Source organism: Ips typographus, linkage group LG2 (assembly GCF_016097725.1).
Source record: "Ips typographus isolate SLU linkage group LG2, UJ_Ityp_2.0, whole genome shotgun sequence".
Lineage (NCBI taxonomy): Eukaryota > Metazoa > Arthropoda > Insecta > Coleoptera > Curculionidae > Ips > Ips typographus.
In genome coordinates, this window is record NC_138423.1 from 673,988 (window position 1) to 700,494 (window position 26,507).

At 33.2% G+C, this 26,507-nt stretch overlaps 2 protein-coding genes and 1 long non-coding RNA gene across 3 annotated transcripts in view; 1 reads left to right on the top strand and 2 right to left on the bottom strand.

Moving 5' to 3' along the window:
- LOC145724111 (uncharacterized) overlaps nt 1-18,717 on the bottom strand; it is a 37,192-nt gene extending 18,475 nt beyond the window's left edge. The window contains exon 1 of the long non-coding RNA XR_014176929.1: nt 18,583-18,717. This is a non-coding gene — a long non-coding RNA (uncharacterized LOC145724111). The remainder of the gene's footprint in view (nt 1-18,582) is intronic.
- On the bottom strand, nt 418-8,345 carry LOC145724075 (uncharacterized). The gene is given in 8 exon segments (XM_081972166.1): nt 418-564; nt 1,356-1,556; nt 1,661-1,672; nt 1,674-1,916; nt 1,976-2,284; nt 4,410-5,197; nt 7,392-8,047; nt 8,106-8,345. Coding segments are annotated over 8 exon segments (2,406 nt in total). The 5' UTR covers nt 8,237-8,345; the 3' UTR covers nt 418-498.
- wwk (anoctamin 8 white walker) overlaps nt 10,049-26,507 on the top strand; it is a 30,677-nt gene continuing 14,218 nt past the window's right edge. Inside the window, 20 exon segments of the mRNA XM_081972217.1 lie at nt 10,049-10,989; nt 11,092-11,335; nt 11,390-11,631; nt 12,301-12,310; nt 14,855-14,970; nt 15,021-15,127; nt 15,201-15,386; nt 16,079-16,094; nt 16,097-16,191; nt 16,193-16,261; nt 17,486-17,621; nt 17,698-17,783; nt 17,927-17,999; nt 18,291-18,450; nt 21,613-21,703; nt 22,271-22,468; nt 23,115-23,246; nt 23,304-23,473; nt 25,252-25,543; nt 26,150-26,260. Of these exon segments, the coding sequence (XP_081828343.1) occupies nt 10,881-10,989; nt 11,092-11,335; nt 11,390-11,631; nt 12,301-12,310; nt 14,855-14,970; nt 15,021-15,127; nt 15,201-15,386; nt 16,079-16,094; nt 16,097-16,191; nt 16,193-16,261; nt 17,486-17,621; nt 17,698-17,783; nt 17,927-17,999; nt 18,291-18,450; nt 21,613-21,703; nt 22,271-22,468; nt 23,115-23,246; nt 23,304-23,473; nt 25,252-25,543; nt 26,150-26,260 (2,643 nt within the window). The 5' untranslated portion in view covers nt 10,049-10,880.

Consider the following 26,507-nt stretch of genomic DNA (forward strand, 5'->3'; position numbering starts at 1 on the left):
AAAGAGAATTTATTGTTTTACATTCACTTTTCTCTGACTTTCTGTTGGAAATTGATTAGGGATTAGCTTCGCAAACAAGCCTATTTACTGACCGTTTCAATTAAATTAAATTCAATTTTAACTGGACATACATGAGAAGTTTGATTGTTTCTCTAGTAAATTTGATGAAGAAAGAAAAGGTAGGAAAAAACCAACTTAGGTAAAATTGATGCTCTTGTAATGGGGCTCAAAAGTGCCAAATAAAGTTCCCATTGTTTCTATCCAATAACTCATTATTAGCTCAAATTAGAGGCAAGTGTTACCATTAACCTTTGTAACTATAAAAGTTTCAATTTTTATATTAAAAAAAACCGGATTTAGGTGGGACCACATGAAAAACAAAGATAGGTAATGTTATTTAGACTGTTGTCTCTCTAAGAGTTTTAAAAAAGGTTCGTATATTCTTACAAAATGCATTACGCTCACAATAAATGCTCTCAAATCGTAAAAAAAATAAATCTAACAATATAAATCCTCAGGTAACGTTATGGATTCCAAGCCTCCTCTTAGTTTACCGATAATTACCTAAAACATTGTAAAAAATAATATTTACTTCTTTGTAGTGATAAATTGATTGATAGTGAATTGAACCCAATTCTAACGCAAGCGACGGAAAGTTTCGAGAGATATTAAGAAACACACAAATTGGTTCTACATGTATACCGTAAGAGCTACAGAGAATAAGTAATAGGAAGCTATACCATTGCATTTGATTTATTTGAGATATCTAAGATAACAGTGCAATTTTTGTAAAACTACCCTCTATCGAAAATACCGAAAACTAAATGGAACATTGTTTTGGGGCACTCTACAGAACAGAAAATGCTCTTTAAAATGCCGCAAAAACGAAGTTTCTACGATTAGCCGTTTTCGAAATATTTCACTTATTTCAAAGCAAACTTTGGACTACTCCCACCACTTTATTTGAAGAGATAGAAAAAAAGTTTAATAGGAAAATTCTTCATAGAGAATAGGGGATTAGTTTTATGAGATTTTTACTATACCTTTTCATTTAAATTTTCAGAGTTTTTGGACATTTTTTGACAGTTCTACGCAGTAATGTCTTAGTTTCTGCTAGCTGTAAACAATTGTTTTCCGGAAAACGGAGAAAGAAAATTAAATTTGGAAACCGGAAATAAGTTTCACATAACATTCTCTAAACCTTGCCCCATTTAACCGACTCTGTAGCTTTTACGGTTACCGAGATTCCAAATACATGGAGAACCAGTTTGGAACACACTGTATACATTTACAAACACATTTGTGTTCATTATTTCAAAAACAAATTTAAAATCAAGTAACTTTAAAGAACTTACCTGTTTACTCAATACTTGCAGACACACAATACTACTGCCACATTCTTGCGACTGTAGCGTACTTTCCAATTTGTTAGAATCCAAATTATAGACATAAACAGATCCATTGTAACAACCAATAAATAAAAGATATTTGTGTACGCTCATACAACTTATACCCTTAAACTTGTCAACAACGATTTTCTTTGCTAATGTTCCTTCCTGAAATTTTGTTTAAAAATTGTAATTATTTGATAAAATTATAGAATTTTATGAATCTATAAAGTTTTTCTTTTAGCCCACCCTGTGTATAAAACAATACTTACATGGAAGGAAAAAAACCAATATATTATCCTTTGCAGTTCCACAGTAAACGTAACTTTTATGAACCACCAAAGAATAAACGGTAGGAATAATGGCATCGTTACTAAACTGTCTCAGAAACAACCCCGAGAGGGCGTCCCTGACGTAAATAGCAGCATTTCGATGTCCCACTATCAAAATACATCTGGGTCCCTCTTGAGCCGCTTTCAACGACAAAATTTCACTGCCAGTTTGCTCTTCAAACTCAATTTTTTTCTTCTACAGAAAAAGAAAAACAGGTAAAACGTGCCAGAGCCAGTAAACTCAAAACTTAGTACTTTGCATCCGTATCGAATCAGATAACCGTTTTTACCGCCCATAAACACATAGTCCCACATCGAATCCATGCAACGGATTTCATCACTGATCCTGTGGATTTTAGATAAGTTTTTCTTGTCAAAATCGTAGAGGCGTAAAGCGGGCTCCAAACATCCGACAAACAAATGCGTATAGTCTTTTTTAAGGAACTGGATACACGTTACAGGGCGAGACGATACGTCTAACCGGTGTAATATTGAGCCATCTTTCATACTTAGAAAAATTATATCTCCACCTTCTGTTCCTACCAAAAGCTCACTATGGACCACCTAAAAGTAATAATTACTTTGGCGGTTGTATAACAATAAACAAGTGTCATCGCGTCTTAATTTAGATTAGACAGAAACTCTGTATGTGTCTGTAATTGTTTGCTGCTATACCCGAGGAGTAGATAATTTTTTGTACACCAAATTGCCTTTTTGCATACAAAATACCTTGAAATGCCTTTAAAATTCGAAATAATGCTTCTATTATTGCTCAAAATGCCTTAAAACTGCCTAAAATACCTCAAACTGAAAAAAACTTGAAATTAATTTTTTTATGTTTTTTTTTTGGATATTTTGATGAATATTCTGAAAATTAATTTAACTTCAAAGTGTAAAACTTTTAATGAGATACAACTTTTACTAAATATACAGGGTGGTCCAGTTTTAAATGTCAATAATTCACCAAACGATAGCCCATCAAAAGATAAGTTGACATGCATTATGTCATTTTCCTGAAGAACGCTTCCTAAGGAAGACACAAACCTCCAATGTTATGTATTAGCTTGTCTGTGATGTTATTCAAAATTGACAAAAATGTCTACTTGGGTTTTTGTGTTTTTTACTTTAAAATGGTTCAAAATTATATAATTCTAAAAATTAGCGTTTAAGACTAATATCGTAGAATTTTTAATGACAAATTTGTTTACTTTCATCAATGAAGAGTCTGAAACTTTACTTTTACTATAAAAATAGTTTAAAATTTGATTTTTCACTCTTAAATCACAGTGAAGCGTTTAGAAGTCAATTTAATACTGACAAAGGGTGAAATGGCATGTTTAAGCCTATGGAAAATGTTAAAATGATTTTTTAAGTCGGCTATGTCAAAAACTTGGTGAAGATAACCCTAATAGGTACTTGATTTTCCAAGCTGAAAGCAGTTTTAAAGCCCTAAAAATAGTCCAGAATTCTAAGAAAATAAAAAGCAAAGTAAGAAAATTTGAAAAGTTAGTCTTCAAGTCAATTTTCATGACTCTAATGTCAATATCCTGTATTTAAGACTATTTTCAAGACTAAAATATTGAAATGTATTTTCAAATTATGAAAACTTGCTTCAAGTGCAAATTTTAAGCTTTTTATGTCACTTTTCATTGGTACAGAGTCACTTTTTGGTGTCCAAGTCAATTTTCAAGGTTGAAATGTGTAAATTTGTAGTCAAAAATTCTAGATAAAGTAGTTTTTCATGGCTACAAGTCAATTTTCACTACTAAAGTTTTTCAACTTATCTGAAAACTATAACGACTGACTACAAAGACCTCTAAAGTCAATTTTCACAGTTTCCAAGTCAATTGTCAAGGCTAAAGTCTTTCAATTTGTCTGTAAAACTGTGAAAATTGGTTACAAAGACAATTTTTAAGCCTCTCAAGTCAATTTTCACCGTTTCAAAGTAAATTTACTGATTTCTAAGTCAATTTTCAAAACTTTTAAAGTCTTTCAATTTGTCTGAAAACTACCTACAAAGACATTTTTTAAGCTTCTTAAGTGAATTTTCACTGTTTTCAAGAAAACTTTTAAGTTGGGTTGGGTTTGTTTTGAACGTAATAACTCAATTATCTCGTAAACCAAGTTTCAAATCAGAATTTTATAAGAGATACTTATTTTGTCAAATTGAACAAGTAAAGTAAAAAATTATTTTTGAAAAATATACAGTGACGTAGAGAATAAAGCAGAAAAATGGAAACCATCTTTCTGTATTTACATCACTGGACAGTTTCGACAAACGTCATTAACATCACATAATGAGTATTAATTGCACATATATTTGTTCTAAATTTGATTAAAATATTGCTCCAGCGATCTGATAGTTATGACAAGAAACCGATTTTTTAAACTAAACTTTTATGGACTGTATTTTTTCCTTGGGAAGCATTTTTCAGGAAAATGACATAATGTATGTTAACTTATTTTTTGATGGGCTATCGAATGGTGAATTATTGACATTTAAAACTGGACCACCCTGTATTTTTCTGTACACCTTGAAAAATAAAAAACTGAATTTCTGACTTTTTTCACTGGGTACCTCATGGATTTTTTCTGAAAATGTCTGAATTGAACTTTGCACGGATTAACGTGCGGTCTAATCCAACATCTAGAAATAATTTTAAAAAAACAATATTGAAAGCTACATTACCTCCATTGTGGTTATTTTATCCTCGATTCGAGAAAACACTAACTTGATTTCCTCCTCCGGTTCTGATTTAATGATAGTTTCATCAGTTACATCTAACTTCGGCCTCTTTGACACTTGTTCTTCTTTTTCACCTTCACTCTTAGTAGTAGATGCGCTTATCAACCTGGTTTCGCACGATTTTTGCGACAGCATGCCGTTTCCTGTTCTATGCGAATTATTTAGCTCCGAATGAAAATTCAAAATTGACTCCATAAGGTACTTTCTATAACTAGTCAACTCTTCAATGCATTTATCAAGCAAATTGGTTTTTTCAACTATCTGCTTCAGTTCGACAATTTCTTGTTGCTTGTTCACTTCAATCGTTTCACGAATCGTCGTTTCTAACGATTTTAAAAGTCGCATATGATCAACATTCGATACTGTAGCGGTTGAAACTTGATCGTCATTACAGTCATTCAGAGTATGATTTGCAATTATCACATTTGACTCAGAAAATCTGTGGTCCAAGTTAGGAATAGTCAGAACAGACTCCTGGTCCAAGTTGGAGGCAATTACAGTAGACTCAGAAAACACATGATCCAACTCCTCTTTAATATCAAGAGATTTATTCTCTAGTACGTTTGTTGTATTAGCATCTTGCCAAGGACTGGTATTTTGAACAGAAGCATCAGAAAAACATGTCGTAGGTTGTTCGTACGTTTCAGGCTCTTCTATTTTCGGTTCGATTAGTACTTCATCTGGTTCTAGTCTGTCAACTACTTTTGCAGAAGCGTTTTCATAACGTACTTCTGAAAAGTAATCAGAAAAGAAGTAATTTGTATCGCCTTTCATACATACATTGTAAAAAGTTAATAACTTTAAACTCATATTAATAAAACACGACTATTTAATACTATACTACGCTAAAATAGTAATTTTTCCAACAAGTGCAGGGAATGCTTTTTCCAGAAGCGACAGGGACTAAAGTTTTTCAATCATCGTTTCAAATACATAAATTCATTCATTTGAGAACAAAAATAGTTAGCACAAATGGTAACATTTTCGTAAGCTTGTTTTTACATTACACTTTGTTTAAATGTTCTTTTGATGAATGAAGTAGGAAGTAAAAATAGTAAATCTCCCTATTGTTAGCTAGAAAGTAGACCTTGTAAATAGTTTAGAAGATAACAATAGTAGCCCATAGGGATTGGATATAAATCAAGCATATTCCCAAAGTAGTTTCCATAATTTAATATTAGAAGATCAATTAACAACAAATAAAGCACACATTTTAAATATAATTTGGGGAAAAACAGCACCAGTTGAGGTTAAGTTAGTGTTTTCCATTGCCAATTTTATTGCAAAACTACTGTGTATGCCTCCTCTATTTAATGTCATTGAAGTAAGATCAGTTTTACAGTAACCATATACTATTAAAATTTAAAAAAAACCTCAACTGTCAAAATAAAAGATGAAGATCATTTAACCAATAGCAAATCATAAATTAAAATCTAATCACTTAATCAGGGTTGATTGGTCATATGGAATGCACAATTCTGTCAGTGTTTGACAGGCTATGAAAATGATTACCATGGCGTGGTAAGCACTTAAATATGAGGTTACTACGTCCCTAAGTAATAATAATTATTTCCTTTTTTTGAGTAAGTGTTTTAAGTTCGTCTCTTAATCATTGGAAGATAATAATTCTATCTAAATATTATTTGTCTGAGATATGGCAACATTCTTTAACAACCTGAATGACCAACCAATGAAACTCCTGATAATTAAGGATCAAAGCCCATATCAGTAGATTGTCTTTTAACTTTGTAGGGTGGTTGTTTGTGTGTGGTAGGCAAAGTCTACTCTCTTTTTGTTAAATAGCTATTCTTTGGCAAAACCTTATCTGATCTAAAAATGACTAGTATTCCTACTAGATTAGAAGCATTTACTTGAAGTTGTACAAGTATAAGCTGACGCTTGTTTTCTTCAAATGTGACATTAATTTTATAAAAACAGATCGGGACTAATTTACTATGCTCATTGTCTATTCGTCCCGCGCAGCTCTGTTATTTGAGGAGTTTCAAAAAACTATAAATAAGGAAAGTTGTAAGAAATTTCATCTTCTACTAGATTGTATTAAGATCTTTTAGCCTTTAAGGGCCCCCTTCAAGAGTTACAACTGTTACAAAGCAAAAAGTGACAGGGTGCACCGAACACAAGGGTGCATCACTAACTCCATTTTGACTGAGCGTAGCTCCGTTATTTGAAGATTTGCAAAAAATTGTAAATAAGAGAAATTGTAAAAAATTTCATCCTCTACTAGATTGTATTAAGACATTTTTGCCCTTAAGGGGCCTCTTTAGACTAAAGTGGCATAACTTCTTGTAGTCTGCTCAAAAAAGAAGTAAGAACTACTTAACAAAATAGCATTCTTGAGTGCAAGAGATTGAAGAAATCAGTTTTAAAAAACTGACATTTTTTACTTTTTCATCATGACTTCTAATTTTTCTCTAAAATGGTTCATTTTAGAGCTTTTAATTAAAAATTGTTTTGTGTCCTTGTGTGTGTTTTTTCCAGTGACATAAAAAATGGTTAAATAAAGTACTATCAAGTCTTATGTTTGTTGTAAAAACTCACTTCACTCACGGTCATTTTACCACAACTTTACAGATTTACAGTTAAGCATACTAGTATTGTGATGAGACTGTTAGTAAACTAAAGTATTCCCTTACTACTAAAACCAAGGCTAAACTATTTCCCACTTATGAGTTTTTTCTTACATGTGAATAAAGTACTACAAATTTTATTCATGCACACATACACTCTAACATGCAAATAAATTAATAACAAACTAAGGTAAGAAAGTATAGAGTCAAATTCTATGATGTGATAAATAATTAGTATTGTACTGCACCTAAAATCAATCTAAAAAAAATAAACACCAAATAAAACTCCCTCAAACATTAACCAGCCAATTGTACAGTCAAAAAACCAATTAAATACCTTCATTCCATTGATCCAAATCAATGTTTAAAGTATTCCTCAGCTCCTCAATCACATCAAAGGGTAAATCTTCAAGTTTGATGCCAACATCAGGTTCCAACAAACTGGAAATGTCATCTGTAGCCTGACTGATTGAGTTGGAACTCATAGTTCTCAGTATCCTTGACAGTTCAAGCCTTTGCTGTTTCTGCATGTCAGTTATTACCTGATCCCAATGAGTGCTTTGATCAGCATTAATAAAGTTTTTTTTTCGACCTTCAGCCAGTTTTCCTATGTGCTTTATAATTTTATCATAAATTTCTTTACCATGTAGGTTAACTTTTTTGTTTTGTAATTTTGAAGGAGATTTCAAGGTGGTACTTTCATTCTTGCTGTTACAGTTCAGTTGGTCATCTTTAGTGAAGTCAGTCTCCAGGTTATTACTGGATTTTGTAAGTTGTGGCATTTCTTCAGAAGGGGTTAGCAAGTGTCTCATAATTATTGCACTTGTATTTTGGATTTTTCTAGTCATGTACTCTTCAGTACCTTCAATAGGTGAATTTGACCGTGACGGTAGTTTAGTCCCTACAGGTTTGTATTTGGGTCTGTTGTTATATCTACCATTCCAGGTTTTGCCCGGAATGTAAGTAGGGAATGATCTTCCCTTTAAGGGAGCGCTTCAATAAAATGATTGAACGTAAAATAACATTTAAATAAGATAGAAAATGTACTAACCCATTCCAGAAACCCCTTTTGATGTTAGGATCAGAGTTTGGAAAATATTTCCTGGGGACATAGGAGGGTCGTTGATAGTACTTATGAAAGTGACGATTTTTGTCCATTTTTCCAGTTTGTTTTTCATCCATAATGCCATTAATATTAATAATATGATTCTTAAGTCAATTTTATACTTTATTTTATTATTACTTTATTAAATTTTAGGCTACCTATTTGTTTGTTTTGGTAGTCAAAAAACCAACCTAATTCCTATAGTAGTTATGCAGACTACACTGACAGTATGCCATGTGACTACTGTATAAACAAGAGTTACCGGTATCACGTGGGTCTTTTTCGAAATTATCACGTGAGTTGATATAGCCTTCTTGGCTAAGATAGCACGTGACCGAATGGAAAAAGTTGAATTTAATTTTAAACAGGGTTTAACGAAATTCAAATCAAGTTACTTTACTATTTGCTATTGCTTAAGCTATTTTTAATTAACGATTAACGAAATTTATATTAACATTAACAGCGTTTTTTCATCATACACAATCACACACACACAGAATTAACCTGACAGCTTAATCACACCATATTATTCACATTTTGTTCCTCCCAATGCTTGTAATCCGAAATAACAAAATCTACCGCTACAATACAAAAATTGTACTCACTTACTTTTAAATTGATTTTTTTTCGTTTGGCCAAAGTTTATCATTTCTAACATCTTCAAATGTAGTCGAGCAAATCCATGTGAATCCGCTTCCGCTTAAATAACGTTTTGGTGGAATTCCTTTGGTTTTTCGGCGGCTTTTTCGGGCACAGGACTCCATCAATTTAGATTAACGTACTAGAAATTTACTATCCAAAAAATAAAACCAAATTATCACAGCACAGAAATTAAAAAAAAAATGGCGAATGGAAAGCGAAAAGCTAGCAAACTAGCTGTCAAGTTTTTCTTCTTCTTTTTAATAACACTTTGAGTTATTAAAAGTACATAGATAGGATACTTGTTTTTATAAGATAAAGAAAAATTATGTGGCAAAACTGGAAAGTACCAAAACCATTACCACAGTACCATCAGTCAAGAGCTAGAAGACACTGTCATATAATATGAATTTAAAAGAAGAATAGACGATGACGATAATTATTTGAAAATGTATAGGTTAGGTAATGTTGTGTGTTGTTTATTTGAAGTTTTGTTTATTTTAAATTTTACATCAGTACATATTACACGTAGCATAACAGACAACGAATTAATTTATTTGGGTGTAAAGTCTTAACGAGCAACTTAAAATTATCATCGAGAAGCAATGTACAAACTAAAATAGCATACCTAGACCAGAAATCAAAATGTGTCCTTTACACAACAGTCTTGTTGTCGTTTTAATAATTTTCATTCCTTTGGAATTGATCGATTCAGTACCTCCAGACATTCCCGAGTTCGTAAAAGCTCAAAACGCACAGAAAGAACCTAAAACGGACAAACCAATTGAACCTATGGTTATTACCATTGTGGATTCACCAAAAGTGAAAACTGAACTGAAGCCTAAACAGCCTTCCAATAATACTGTGGAAAAAAGTACCCCAGCCCATTCCACAGTACAGATGGAATTACCAAAAATTGATAAAAGTTTTGAAGAAAAGGTACTGAACTGGGCCCAGGAGCAGTCAACAGGGCTATTATAGTGTTTGTTTTAATAAGTTTGGCTTTTTTCTTATTTGTAGGAGTTAAAACTTGCAGGTAACAAATGGGTGATTTGTCACTATTTCAGTGTTATATTGCAACTATTGTTTTGCAGGAGAAAACATACAGATAAGTCAAGGGTTATGGTAAGAAAATATGGAGTTAGAACTAACCGAAGTGATATAGAAATGGAACCTTTACCATTATCAGATGAAGAGGATTATGATACATTGTTTGATATTACGTCTAGTAGATCAAACTTAACCTAACTAGTCTTGCAAAGGTGTTGTAAATATTGTTCATACATTTGAGAAATTAATTTATTAGAGTATATGAAATTTATTTGGTTACTTATTCTTAACTGTGTGAGATTCTCTGTATTCAGAATCATTCATATGCAAACCTAAAAAGATGCCTTATTAATAACTATTACAAAGGTGTAGGTATTTAGAATGGCTTATTTCATAAAGACTGAAAGTATTTTTGTAACAATGATTTTAAGGTGCTTGGATGATTTTGTAATGTTTTCTGCACAGACCAACATCTAATATTTTTACTTAAGTTTACTAATTGTTATTAGTATTCCAATAATTGATTGGTTTAACTAGAAATGTTTTGCTTTAAAGATTTAAATGCAGTTGGGGCAATAAAAGTTATGTAATGTAGCATAGTTGTTTTGACCTGACATTTGTGGCAACAGTACCACTAATTTCCTTGGTAAACATCATTTCTTTTGGCTCAAGAATACAATATGGTTTAATCCCAAAAGATTTAATTCTTCATGCTTCATGTAATGAAAATGAAAATATTGAAAACCTAATAATAGCATTCAAACTTGGCAACCGCGCTCGTCAATGTTTCGATATTTGACACCACATCACGTGAGTTTGCTAAGCGTTTAACGAGCTATGTCACCTGATACATCAAGCGATGGGTATGAAGATTGCCTTTGTCGATGTTATGTCATTTAAATGCCGATTGTTTTGAGTTGAGATCTTAAAAAGCAGCGCAACTTTGGATAATAAGGAAAGTTAATGATTTTTTGATTAAAATCAGATTTTTTAGTTTATACATAATAGATTGAATCAGTTGTTATTGTAAAAATGACTGATTCAGCCGAGACCAACGCTGAAACTTGCGCGCAAGAGGAAACGCCTGCAGAAATTCGCAAAAGAAAAATACTAAAATGTGCCAAAGAGACATTGGAACAAGGTAAATCACCAAATTGTAGACCAAATCCCCATAAAGCAGGAATATACCAACTTGTACTTGATGTAGCAATAATATTTATGTCACCTTTTGTTATTATTACAGCCTCAGAACTGTTGAAGAAAAAAATTCCTTGTGCTGGTCATTTTTTGGCCCCGAAAAGACTCTGGCTCAAGCGGGTTTCAACCCCAAATTGTGACGTCGTAATATGTTTTCCCCCAAACACAAGTGATCAGTTTCTACTCTGGCTACTCCAAAAACTGAAACAATCTTCTGGATTGATTGTACAAGCCCGGCATCATGCCTCTACACAAAGCAGTGCCTTTTATGTTACGGCATCCCCTCAAGTGTATGTACAGTCTAAAAATGTACAACCAGTATACATTTAAAATAATAATTGTAGTTTGCTTAAAACTGCAGAAGAATACCATCTATCAAAATCTTTAAAACTGTCCAAAGGGGGTGGTTTGAAAGAGTTTTTTATTCAAGACTATGATATGTACGAAGGGTCTGAGGATGAGGCACATTTTTTTACTACCGAGGAGAGACAATGGCTTGTGTTGAGGTTGCTTGAGGGTGTCAGAACCAGTAAAGATGATTTAGCAGCAGTTCCAAGTTTAACACTTTTGGAAGGACAACCAATAGGTAATTGTGTATTTCTACTTTTATTTCAGCTTTAACTTGCTTTAGTTGTCTTCTTTATCTCTTTATTTGATTTGATTTCAAGTCATAAATTAGGTACTCCAATGAAGTGTCAAAAACAGCTGATTGAAACATTTGGAAAGACAAGCAGGGCTATTAAAACACACTTTCTTATGAATTTGAACTGAAAGTCTTGTTTGTATGCCTTCTTTTAAGATAAAAAATTATGGTTTTAAAGTTATTTGTAAAATGAATTACTTTATCTCATTTGATATTATTTCTCTTGGATAATTTTATTCAAGACTGTAAAACTAAATCAAAATTAGATGTTTTTTTTAACATCCTGGCTTACACCATGGCACATTTAAAAGAAAATTACAGAATGCTGTATTTTCAACAAACTCTTATACCCTCTGTTTTTATTTAGGGTATTATCTGAGAAACAATGTGCTAAAAACTTGTGAATTCAGCATAAAAATAAGTCAAAAAATCAAACCTCTTTTTGTACATCAACTTTTTAAGACAACCCTGTATATTTTCTTGAGACAGGCAACATGGAGACCATTTTGTACCTACACAGATGTATGATTATTTTAAGCAAATTGCAGGTTTGACCAAATTATCATTTTGACATAAATATCACTCGAGGGGTAAACCACTGGGGCATTATAGTGTACAAATTGTAGGAATTAGTGGGCATTACTGGACATTAAATTAGTATTATTAATAAAATTGAAAAGGTCTAAATTATATTTTTAAAAAATTATCATACAATATTTTTTTCTATACATCTACCATTGAAATATAAACATAAATAAAATAAATAAAGTTTGGTAATTTCAATGAAAACCGTTGGAAAACAAAGAAAATTATGAATTTTGTAATTTTACTCTCAAAAATCTGTCTCTAGCGGCGAAATCGTACAACTAATCAATCAAGTTTATACGTCAATAAAAAGCTGATTTCATTAGCTATCTATTGACTTATAAAAGCTTATAGAAAGTGTAGCAAATAAGCTAGTTATTGACGGTTGAACGAAAAAAATGCATCAAAAAAAGTCATGAAAAAATGAGTTCACTTTGACGTCCTCTAGTGGCCAAACCGGCCAACCTATTAACCCTAGTTGGGGTATTTTTAGAAAGCTCATTTCATTGGCTATCCATTGACGTATAAAACTTTACCAAAAATAGTGCAATTAAGCGAGTTTTTGGGGATTAAACAAAAGGATGCACCCAAAAAATTTGACCCCCTCTAGCGGCCAAACCTGTCAACCCAAATAGGGATATTTTTAGAAAGCTCATTTCATTGGCTATCTATTGACGTATAAAACTCTACTAAAAGTAGTGCGAGTTTTTAAGGAATAAACAAAAGGATACCCCAAAAAAATTGGTCAACGTTGACGCCTTCTAGCGGGCAAACGGCTAACCAACCAATCGATTTTTATACGTCAATGGAAAGCTCTGGTCATTGGCTGCCCATCGACATATAAAAGTCTATACAAAGTGTTGTGTGTGACAATAAAGACAGTTTTGACTAAATTTGACAACTACTACTTTAACCTTCATTAATTCGGTTATTTTGACAGTTACAGTGATTTGTTTAAATAAGTGGCGTAATACAAACTTCTGTGATTTTGAACGGAGAATCAGACAGAATTATAGGAATGTGTTTTGTTTGAAAAACTAGACTTTCTGTCCTTTTTTAGAACTGATTTTTTGACCACACTGTATTATATATTTTGACGGTTTTCTGCACCCATTCCTAGAACAAACCTTGTCTAACATGACAAAACACAAAAACCAAGTAAAAAACCTTTCCTGATATGTATAAATTAAAAATGTTTTGGAGACCAAAATATCAAATTTTACATAAAAGTAATTGTAGTAATTTCAGAAACGGATACAGTATATGACATTAATAAACGAAATATGTCTAGAATTTGACGTAGAATACAAAAATGAAAAAATATACAGGGTATCCCATTCCGGTTAATTCGTTGCACGCATATTTTCTTATTTTTACTTTGTTGAATTAAAAAAGGTTCTTTTAGACTCTCCAGTTGTGATAATTCAGGAAGTTACTAGGTATTGATAGGCTAGGTAGGAATTACTGGGCATTACAAGAAATTAGTGGGCATTACTGGCATATTAGGAATTAATGTACAAAATTTTACTCAGCAGTTTACCCTCTCGATATCACTGCAGTTGATCCCAAAACTACTTTCTAACTGACGCATGTTGACAGTATCACGTTTTTTATTAGCAAAATAGCTGAAATATTTCATAAATTCTGGTGGCAAAAGCTTAAATGATTAAAAGTTAATTTAAATTTTTTTTAAATTTAAATAATTACATACAGTGTGTGTACAAGATAATGAAATTGCTGGAGATGACACTTTTTCACAGCAACTTTTAAAGCTCTTTAAAGTGGCATTATCAGTGTTTTATCCTACGTTTTGTATTTGCAGAACCATTATCAACCTCATTTTTTGTAAATGCAGTCCTTATTGTTTTATATCAGCCTCTGAAAGCATTTTTTTTCGAATTCTATGATGTAGGATACTTTATGGTTTTGGAAATGTCTAAATATTTTTTTTTTATTAAAAATTGCTTACCAATAAACTAGGTTATGCAGGGTGACACCAAGGTTGAGGCTTTCCATTCACCAGCAAATAGAGCTTTAAAAAAGAAGGTTTTAAAATGTTTAAAAACGAAGATACAGGGTGTTAAAGTTTTACTGATAAAAAATAACTTTAATTTAATTTGAAAAGAGGAAAATTGCTGTTTTTTGGAAAATTTAATTTCCACATAACTACTAACACTTATTTTTTAAAGCCCCAACTTTAGAATCGCCCTGTATAGATGACTATTATTAATTTAAACTAAAAAATTAGTTTTTCTCCAAAACCAAAAAAAAATATTAATAAATCATTGAATTTGGAATGAAAGTGCTTTCAGAATCTAACAGAAAAAGACCGTATTTAAATTAAGTTGATGATGGCTCTGCAGACAAAACGTCGGAATCCAAAACTGACAACGCCAGTTTAAAGAGCATTTAAAATGTCTGTTACTGCTGTTGCTTATGATTTGTCGTTTGCAATTTTCATTTTAATTTAAATAAAATTTCCTATATTAAGCTGAATTATAAGTTTAGTTTTGAATTTTTGCTTTAAACCCATAAAACTGACCGTTAAAACCGAAATATTTCAGCGTACAATTTGTTTCAGTACAAAATGTTTAATTTCCGGTTTTATATCTCAAGTATTTCCGATTCACGAACCGGCGGTATTGGAACGATTGCAGCAAATTTGGGTTCAGGATATTTTCGCGAAACAGCCTCTGGGTAATTTAGTTGGGTTTTGCGAGTTTTGGTACACTACATTTGTTTTCCAGACGAAATAACCGAATATTTTGGGGTTAAAATTGGAATGTATTTTGCGTGGTTAGGCCACTACACCACTGCATTGAGTATACCAGCTTTGGTTGGTTTTTTCTTTTGGGTAAGTCTTACAATCTTTGTTTTTTGGGGTTTAAGTTGGCCTATCAAATAAAATGGAGTAATTTCGTAATTAGTTGACCTGCGCTAGCAGACATCAAACCATTCAAGACGTGGGCTACGTTCTGTTCTCAATTTTCAACGTTGTGTGGGTAACGACATATTTGCAAGCTTGGAAAAGGTATTCAGCCGAATTAGCCTTCAGATGGGGCACGTTAGATCAGAGAGATGATTTGCTAGCTGAACCTAGACCGTTGTTTAGAGTGAGTGTATAGTTGTGCTTTTTAGAGCATTTTAGATGGTTTTAGTTCATTTAATGACCAGAAAATACATTAACATGACGCTTATTTATTACTTAATTAAAAACATTTTAAACTTGCCAGATAACTTATTGACGGAAACCACCTTGTTTTATCTGTATATCATTTGCATGGTCTTTCAAACTTAGGAAAGTCTACAGAAACTTTTTGCATATACAGGTGTGGTAAATCCAAAAGCGACCATAGGAAAACCGTGTAACGGACAGAGAAACGTAGGTAATTGCATGCGCGGGAGAAAGACAGAAAACGAGAAAAATATCAAGTAGGCCATATTTTTAGCGCGCTGTTGCCAAACGCCGTAAGTAAGTTTGTCGAGGGTATTGAATACTTACGGCGTTTGGCAACAGCGCGCTAAAAATATGGCCTACTTGATATTTTTTTCGTTTTCTGTCTTTCTCCCGCGCATACAATTACCTACGTTTTTCTGTCCGTTACACGGTTTTCCTATGGTCGCTTTTGGATTTACCACACCTGTATAATTGAGCCGCCTAAATACTTTTGTTTTCTATTGAACGCCATATTTGTGATACAAATCGTTCATAGACATTATGTCAATATTTAATCATTGTTATTTAGCTTAAGAGCTTTATAGTTGCAAATTTCACCGTAGTGCCCTTTAACATGTCGTCGTATAGCTACCTCGACATGTTATTGTTGTTACCAGGGCCCATTAAGACCGAGCCCGGTAACCGGCAGGCTGGAGCCCTATCATCCAATTTGGAAGCGACATGTCTTTCGTTATTGCGTTTTCGGTGCCCATCATAGTCGTTTCCATGTTCACGGTGTTCGTGGCTATGATCATTTCGTTGCAAGTTCAGGTAAGATCTACAGGTGTGGTAAATCCAAAACCGACCAATTTGCCATGATGCAATTTGCGATGCAATTGCCAAAATCCAATACCAATCCAATACATTTTGTCGACGGTTTTGGATTTTGGCAACAGCGTACTGAAAATATGGCCTACTTGGTATTTTTTTCGTTTTCTGTCTTTGTCCCACGCATGCAATTATCTACGTTTCTCTGTCAGTTACACGGTTTTCCTATGATCGGTTTTGGATTTACCACACCTGTATATTAGTGTCCTTTTGTAAGTTTTTTTTAAAATACATAGTTTTGTTATTTGATTAATGTTGGTTTCTACTATTATTTCACAGTTTTCGATACCAACAAAATACTGTTTATACAAATAATTCCAAGAAAAATTTAGTATACTCTTCATGCGAATATTTATATTTTAATAACAAGAATTCAGTTTAATATTCTTAGAATAACGTTCAAAAAGATTTGAAAATACTAGAGAAACTCCATAATGCTTCTAAAAGCAGTCGAAAGCCTTCCAAAGCTTTTTAAAACAGTCTAGAAGCTCTCAAAACATTTCAAGACAGTCTAAAAGTTTCAGTATGCTTTTAGAAACAGTTTACAAGTTTCTAGAATCGTCTACAAGGTTTCAAATGCCTTAAAAGTAGTCCTAATGCTCTAAAGTAGTCTAAAAAGATTTCAAAACACTACAGATACTCCAAAATGTTTCTAAGACGGTCGGAGACCTTTCAAAACAATCTAGAAACTTCCAAAAGCTTTTGGAACAGTCTAAAAGGTTTCAAATGCTCTTTAACTAGTCTAGAAGCTTCCAAAAAATTTTAGAACCGTCTAAGAATTTCCAAATGCCTCTAAAGCATTCCAGAACCTTCGATATGCTCTTTAAACTGTCCAAAAGCCCTCCAAATACTCCTCAAGTAGTTTAAAAGGGTTTTAAAAAACTAAGGGAACTCCAAAATGCTTCCCAAGCAGTCGAACGACTTTTATAAGTTATTTCAGTTTTTTTGAGATCCACTTTTGATATAATTTCACTACTATTTTAAAGATTAATTAGTCGTAATGGTAAATTCCATTTGCTTCACTTTCAGAACCAAATTGTCAAAAAAAAACCTAGAGCCACTTTTTATTTAAACACCCTGTATTTGTGTTATAGATGTCGCATCTGTATTTAACGTTGTTTTAAACGAGGCAATTGTGGTTTACATGACTTTTTATTTTTGCTGTAGGATTGGTGGGATGCTTTTTTAACCAACAGAGGTCTTCCGCTTTGGTTGGGTTACATCCCTAAAGTAATGCTGGCCGTTGTGATCTCTCTCATGGACGAGGCCTATTTTAAAATTGCCATTTGGCTAAACGATAAAGGTAAGAGTGAAATTTTGGCAAATTTGCGGTTTTTGTGTCATCTCATTATATTACTCTTATTTGCATTGCTGCTCAGAAAATTATCGTCTTGAGACGAAATACGAAAATCATCTAATTGGAAAAGTCGCCCCTGGTTTGTATTTTTTTAGTTATACTGGAGCTGTTAGTAAAAGAATTTGAAAACACATTGTTTAGTACTATAAAGTATTAAATTAGAATGAAAAAAAATGCATTTTTCAGTTCTTTTGAAGTGAATGAAATGAAAAGTGTATTATATGATTTAAATAATGCGAATTTCTTTTCAGTTTCAATTTGTAAACTCGTTCCTGTCTCTATTTTACATAGCCTTTTACTTGCAAGCCCAGGCTAGACTGAAGAGGTAAGAATCCTATTCTGAACATAAATCCTTAATATGTGGTGGTTAAATAGATGCGATTTGAATATTAAGAAATCAATAATATCTTATTAATCATAATCAATTTTTTGAAAACATTCTAAATCGTTGTCTAGTCACTTTGAATATGTAGAAAGATAAATTAAAAATGAATTTTACCACAACACCCTCTCTTGATAGCACCTCATAAGTTCATTGTTTGACCATTCTGTATGTCGTTTTCTTTTATTTTAAACAATTTTATGCGCATTAATTTGTTTTGATTATTATTTTTTAGCAATTAGCCGCTTTACTGATTTCAAGACAGGTGATTGGCAACTTAAAGGAATCGGTACTGCCGTACATATTGGAACATTTGAGATTGGCTAAAATGAGTTTTGAGTTGTGGGGCGCTTTAAGTCCCTCCGGTTCGAAACCACTACCTGGAGACGGTAAGTACATTAATTTATTAATAACTCGACTGTACTATTGAGATTCTCATGCACTTTTTAGTTTTTTTTGAAAAGCCACTCAAAGATAAGGGTAATATCTACTTTGCATCACTAAATTAATTAAAAGAAAACTTACCATTAAAAGTGTTAGCTTTTGGGACATTTGTATGCACTTTCAAGGTGTGTCGGAAAATTTGCACTTAGTAAAAACAAAGCGGACACGATCGGTATTCTGGAAGCGGTTATCACAGAATGGCGAAACAAAACAACTACCGCTTCACGATTGTGTCAAATTTCGCATCTAACTTATTATTTTATCTAATCGGTTGTATTAGCGATACGGACTTTTGAGGAACGTAACCTGCATATCCGATGGATTATTTAATATTCTCGGTCCGATATTTATGGAGTTTAAATATTCAATAGAGGGTGACAAACAAAACACTTTTCGTAGATTTTAATAACGATATCTATTGTTGTTGCATTCAAAAATAGTTGCAAAAAAATTGAAGTCATGAGATAACATTTTGTTGGATATGCAACGACCTTAAATGCCAAATCTGGATTAAACTGATAATATTGTATAAAATGATTTGGTAAAATCGATTTTAAGGGTTTTACAAAGAAATAATTAATCAGAAACCTAAAATCCAACACCGTAAATAAAGTAAACTTCTAACCAATTCAGATGAGCAAATGGTACCAACATTACTCATAACAACTCAAAGAAGATAGAGTGCCATATCTTTCGATACGAAAAGCAATTGAATCGATGAAAAACAAAAAGGTTAGCGGATCAGAAGGAATACCAGCGGCATTACTGCAATTTGGGACAGCAAAACTCATAAAGCATATAAGGGAACTGTTTGCCAGATATATTAACGGGGAAACAAGATCCTCCAAATGGAAAGAAGCATAGATTACCCCGATTCACAAAAAGGGAAGGTCTGGACCACATATTTGGGCTTATCCAACTAAATGAAAAGAAAGTTGTCAGGAACAGAGAGACGTATCTTCTGTTTGTCCATCTTACAAAAGCATACCACACTGTACCCGTTCAAAAACTATGGCAAGTACTAGAAAGGTCCCAAATATCATGTTAATAGCTACAGTCAGACAAGTATACGACCATTCTACATCTAAGATCAAATTGAAAAACAACATCTCAGACAGCTTTTCAGTTAGTCTTTCTAATCTGAACGAAGCTTTGAGGCGATGGAGAATGTAGTGGGATGGGCATACAAATAAGTGATTGCAGAACCTTATACACCCTGCACTTTGCAGATCAGGTTGTTATCGCACAAGACAAGAGGACTTAGAGTATAGGACAAGAAAGCTATTAAAAGAGTACATTAATGGGGGGCTGTGGGTAAACCGTTTCAAAACTAAATATCTATGTATTGGAGAGGACAGAGATGACCTTCACCCACGAGAAAACGAAACGATAAGCTGCTGTACTGAATATACATACCTGGGGACAAAAATTGATAATGGAGCTCGTACAGAGAAAGGTGTGTGATCCAAATGTATCTCTTGAGAGAAGAAGCACCTCTTATACCACTCAATATTCAAAAGTATAGTGCTGTACGGATGTGAAAACTGGCAATTAACAACAAATTTAGAGCGCCGACTACTATCTTTAGAAATGGGTTTTTGGCGTAGATCAGCAGGAAGGTCGAGATTGGAAAACATAACGAATGTCAAAATTAGGGAAATTATGAAGGTAGAGACAACGATAGTAGAAGAGATCCAACGTAGACAACTAATATAGTATGAACATGTGGAGAGGATGGAAGATACTAGAATACCTAAGCAGATCCTCAAATGGACGCCGACAGAAAGAGGAACACCAATGGCGACATGGACCGGCGGAAAAAGCTACCAGGGGACTGGAAAGACAGAAATGGCTGGAGGCTAGGAACCGGAAGGCGCAGGACGCTATGAAACCAGCTATACAAGCTATACAGAAATTTTTGTATTTTTTCGGATATTTCCGGAAGTAATCGACTTTAAATGTTAAAACGGCATAAAATTCAACTCCAAATTCCGCAACTTGACCTCCATTCAACCACCCATAGACACGAATTTGTGGCACCCTGTATACTTCAAGTGTAGTTCAGGTAAAAAGTATTTTTTAATGCAGCACTACCAGTCAGTCAGAAAATTAACTGACTACTTGTAAGCTATACCGGGTGTTCCAAGCTATGCACACATTCTCTATAAACAACTTTGCTTTATAACTATTTTGTCTCTTCAATAAGATGATGGTCCAAAGTTTTCTTGGAAAAAAATAGAGTATCTCAAATCATATAGAGAAGAAATCAAAATTACTAGCATGGTAGTGATCCATTGCATAGCTTCCTTTGAGTTACGTAATGAGGGATTTTACAGTCACTAGTGCGATAATAATTGATTTTATCGCACGTGATGTTATCGTAGTGCGGTAAGGCACCTGAGAGTACAGTAAAACAATCATTATCGCACTAGTGACTGTAAAATCCCTCATACGTAACTCAGAGTTTAAAAACTGATAATTTCTGTGTTAATCGTGATATGGCAAATTAATAGACTCGTGTGATCAATGCTTCCCATTCGTGACTATAAAAATGCTAATATCACACTAGTAATGTAAATAACTATTATTCTATCTATTTTATATAGAGTTTGATAATATACTGTACTGGGAAAACCACAAACCACAATTTTTATCGTAACACGAAATGTTATTGGAAAAATTATAAAAGAGCTTATCTTGCCGACTAATTAAATTATAGTTTTTTCTAGAAAAAGACTATTCATCTATCATCAGATTGATGGATTGATCGATATAAAGAGCACTTTGAGGTCTCTGTTCATCAATGCATTTCACTGATACAAAATTGGCCAATGGCAGTTACTCAGATAAGTTTTCTTTACGTTTTAACGGTTTTTGAGCTATTTGTTATGTTTACAATCTTTTGTTACACACTGTCGCATATGCACAGACAACTTTTAAACCTTGACAATAACAGAAAAGTCCAATCAATGTCACATGTTTTTAATTCGTTTCAAGGCGCGAGTTTTACGAGTAAACAATAATAATGAAAGTAGATTTTAAATTTATTTTGATCATTATTAAATCAACAAAAAGCTACAACAATTTCAGGGGGCCAAGACAAAGATACAGACACACCAAAGAAGAAGATGGGACCGAGGGTCCACCAATTATTGAAAAACGCAGCATGAGCCAGGCGGAACTCGAGAGTTCTTTGTATAAGGTAAGGTTCCAACGTTTAATATTGCGCAGTTTGTTCAAAATATTCGTACAAGTACATTTTTATCATTTATTTTGGGCGAGGCAAGGACTCTAATCTATCAGATGGAAATCCACTGTATTTTTGAAAACCTTCACCTTGAGTACTTAATTGTTATTTTATCAAGGAATATCTACACAAACACACTACGATAACCATGCTTAGTAGCACTAAAGTATAATAAATACTAGCAAATAGATATTAAATAATGTTTTTTAATGAATCAGCTTAATTAGATACTGGTAATAAAATATTATATAAATAAACTGGTAATTTTTTATTGAAGGTATTTTGCGTAACTTCTATTGTTTGTAGTCACTTTAAATTAAGAAAACTAGTATTTTGATTAACAAATCGTAATTACTAACCTACTTCAACTTCCACCGCAAATTTCAAAATATGACAAGTTTGCTTTTACTTCATTAACACTCAGGTCGCATGACTTCTGTCCTTTTAGGATAAACTTACTTTAGGAGCCTCTTCTGGATATCGCAACTAAATTGAAAATGTCAATTTTTTTGTTAAATTTAGTACGATGGAACGTTTGCCGACTACTTGGAAATGACAATTCAACTTGGCTACGTCATACTCTTCTCTTCGGCTTTTCCAGCTGCGGCTTTGTGCGCAATGGTGAACAATTTAGTGGAAATTCGAAGCGACGCTTTTCGATTGGCTTACGTTTGTCAAAGGCCGTTTGGTCAACGAGTACCCAATATCGGTACTTGGCAGGTATGAAAATTGCTTTTGTATGAAATGTTGGCTAGTGAGATGCTTCCGAATTTGTATTTCATTTTGCACCTACCTTCCTTGTCCTTTTGTATTTATATAATTTTTCTTTCGTTGTTTTTTAATTTAGTTTGAATTACGTAACCTAACCTAACCCAAATTCAATAAAATCATAAAAATAGGGAGTTTTTTTTTGAAAAACTTGTCTTTCTACCCTTTTTGAGGCCAATTTTTGACCACCCCGTATGATTATATTTTTGACGTTTTTCTCAGTCACCCTTAAACCTAAACCTTGTTTAATAAGACAAAACACAAAAACCTAGAAAAAACTGTTTTCTGATCTGTGTAAATTAACTTGTTTTGGAGACTAAAAATATCAAATTTTACGTAAAATGGTAAATATCGCAGAAACGGATACAGATGATAGTATGTGACATTATACATAAAATATGTCTAGAATTCGAAAATGCAAAAGTATACAGAGTGTCCTACTTCCGGTTTGTCCTCTGGTTAACATTAGTTGTACCATCACTACTGCACTAAAATTAAAAAGCACTAATGAGGTAAAATAATGAAATGTTAATACCCAGAGAGTCACTTTTGAAACTGTTCACATAAATTGAAACTTAGATACTACTTATACTTCTAGAATTGTATGGAGTATATGAGTATCATGGCCGTTTTGGTAAATTGCGCCCTAATCGGACTATCGGGACAAGTTCACCGGATGTTCCCCGATATGACAGCCACCCAAACAATTCTGCTCATTGTGGCGCTAGAGGTTTGTTGAGTAAAGTACAAGTGGTCTGTCTATCTGTGTAATATTGATCAAATTTAGCACATTATGCTGGTGATACGTTTTATCATAACCTGCGCCATTCCCGACATTCCTGGATGGTTGGCCACGGAAATGGCTAAAACCGAATGGGCGCGAAGAAATGCCAATCGAGCCGCCACTACTGCAACTCCATCGCCGGAAGAAACGATACAATCCAAAACTATAGGAAGGTAAGATTCTATGCAGACTTAAACAAAAACTCTAACAAAACTACGATTTTTATTAAATATTTGCGGATCAATTTGCGTGCACGCCACACTGATGTATACAAGGTGATCCAGTTTTAAATGTCAATAATTCACCATTCTATAGCCCATCAAAAAATAAGTTATACATATTATGTTATTTTCCTGAAAAATGCTTCCCAAGAAAAATACAGTCCATAAATGTTCAGTTTAAAAAATCAGTTTCTTGTCATAACTGTTGGAGCAATTTTAATCAAATTTAGAACAAACCCATATGAAATTAATACTTCCATTAATCGAAACTGTCCAGTGGTGTAAATACAAAAAAATGGTTTTCATTTTTCTTCTTCATGTCACTGGATATTTTTCAAAATTTTCCGTTTTTTTTACTTTTTCAATTTGACAAAATAAGTATCTCTTACAAAACTCTGATTTGAAGTTTTGTTTACGACAAAATTGAGTAATTACGTTTAAAGACCCAAAACCAACCCAACCCAACATAAAAATTGTCTTGAAAACGGTGAAAATGTACTTGAGAGGCTTAAAAACTGTCTTTGTAGTCAGATAAGTTGAACAACTTGTGAAAACTGACTTGTAGCCATGAAAGGTACTTTTTCTAAAATGTATTACAACAAATTCACACATTTCAACCTTGAAAATTGACTTGGACACCAAAAAGTGACTCTGAACTAATGAAAAGTGACATCAAAAGCTTAAATGTTGCATTTGAAGTAAGTTTTCATAATTTAAAAATACATTTCAATATTTTAGTCTTCAAAATAGTCTTAAATACAGAATATTGATATTAGATTCATGAAAATTGACTTGAAGACTAACTTTTCAGGTTTTTTTACTTTGCTTTTCATTTTCTTAGAACTCTGAACTATTTTTAGGGCTTTGAAACTGCTTTCAGCTTGGGAAATTGAGTTTTAGGCTTATCTTCACCAAGTTTTTGACATACCAGACTAAAAAAAACTATTTTTACATTTTTCGTAGGCTTAATTATGCCATTTCATGCTTTGTCAGTATTAATTTGACTTCTAGACGCTTCACTGTGCTTTAAGACTGAAAAATCGAATTTTAAACTATTTTTTATAGTAAAAGTTAAGTTTCAGACTCTTCATTGATGAAAGTAAACAATTTTCGCATTAAATGCTACAATATTAGTCTAAAACTTTAATTTTTAGAATAAAATTAGTCTGACTGTCTGACAGTTGTAGCAAAAAAAGATTTTCAAAACTGAATTTTGGAGGTCTGTGTTTTCCTTAGGAAGCGTTCTTCAGGAAAATGACATAATGTGTGTCAACTTATTTTTTGATGGGCTATCGATTGGTGAATTAATGACATTTAAAACTGGACCACCCTGTATACAACTATTTACGACATACGCTTCACTTTACTAGACAATCGCACATAATCTAAACTGAAACGAAGGTATATTTACGTTTCGTTCTTATGCCACATATTAGGTGCAGTGGCGTAGTTTGTCTCCACCAAAAGGTCTCTCTACCAAAAGGATTTTGTCGTTATTTCGATTAGAATACGCGTCTTGATGTATACGCATTTAAATTTTAAAGTGACTTTTACCGTCGAAAACGGATTGTTCGAGCAGTCACAACTTGATGAGGGACATCATATCATAGCGGTAAATCCAAAACAATCCCTGATTATTATTAGATTGACCCTTTTAACATAAAACTTTTGTCGTAAACTGCAACTACTTATACATTGTTGTCTGCATCTGCTTCTGTTATAATTAACAGGTTTTCGGTTTCACCGAGTCACAGTTTGCAACAATCAGCGCACGTTAAGAAATCGGAAGAAAAAATGGACAAAATTCACACCGCGGACCCTCTGAGCGAACATAGACGAAGCGTGTCATCACACGTATCGCCTTTGCCTACGCCCACCACACCGAGTACGTCACAAAGTTCTGTGACGTCGGCACATCGTGCGCCCTTCGGGATCACTCCGGAATCGATTCAGGCGATACCGCCGTTCAAACCGCGAAAGTCTAAGGAGTGGACGCCATCTGTTGCCGTCTCGGAGAATCCTGTAAGTATTCACTTCATCTTTCACGTTCTTCCATGTGAAGGGTGCACAGGAAAAACAAGCTAAGTCAAATTTTGAAGTTTTTGAGTACAGCAGTTTTATCTCTAAAATCGTTGTTAACTGGTCACCTATACGCATTAGAAACATAAATATTTTTTTATATATAAAGCAGCATGCTTTTTTATTTAATATAATAATTACAAGGTTGTTGTTGAAAAAGATACAAAAATAGGTCTTGACTTAGCCTGTTTTTCACCAGATTTATATTATAAATATTAAATTCGTCAAACTTAGGTAGCAAACAAGGTAATTCATAAATTAAAATGTATGTCAAAAAATAATTATTTGAAAACTTGTTTGTTTTTTATTGATAAAAAATTATTAAACTAATTAGTTACTAAAAAGATTGAAAGGTAAGTAGGTCATTCCCATGTACGCCTATCCTAAAATATGTTCTATTAGACGACGTAGCTCGTTTTTCTTTTGACTAAGTTTGGACCCTGTATAGCATCGCTATTGTCTATCGGGTGAAGCTGTTTTCTCAATTTGGCCAAAAATTGCCTTAGCCTGTTTTTCCCGTGCACCCTTCATGTGTTAATTAATTTATAGGGAGAAGCGAGCCATCACTTGACTATAGGACCTAGTGGTGGGGTAGAGTGGGCGCGGAAACTAAAAGAAGAAAACGACGTTCATAGAAGTACTGATTGCATATCACCTAAGGTAATCTCGTATTTGAGTCTAGTTAAAAACTCCATACTTAAAGCTAGCGAAAAATATTAAATTTGTATTTCTGTTTTTTTTTTGAAAAGCTCACGAAACAGATTCTTAATCGAATAAAGGATATTCCATATAAGGTAGCACTTGAAGTTTGTTTGGCACTAAATGTGTTTGCCTCTGATATTTTTCTTTTATATCATGTACATAACACTGTCTCTGTATGTTCTTGTTTTTCTTCTCACTCTTCTAC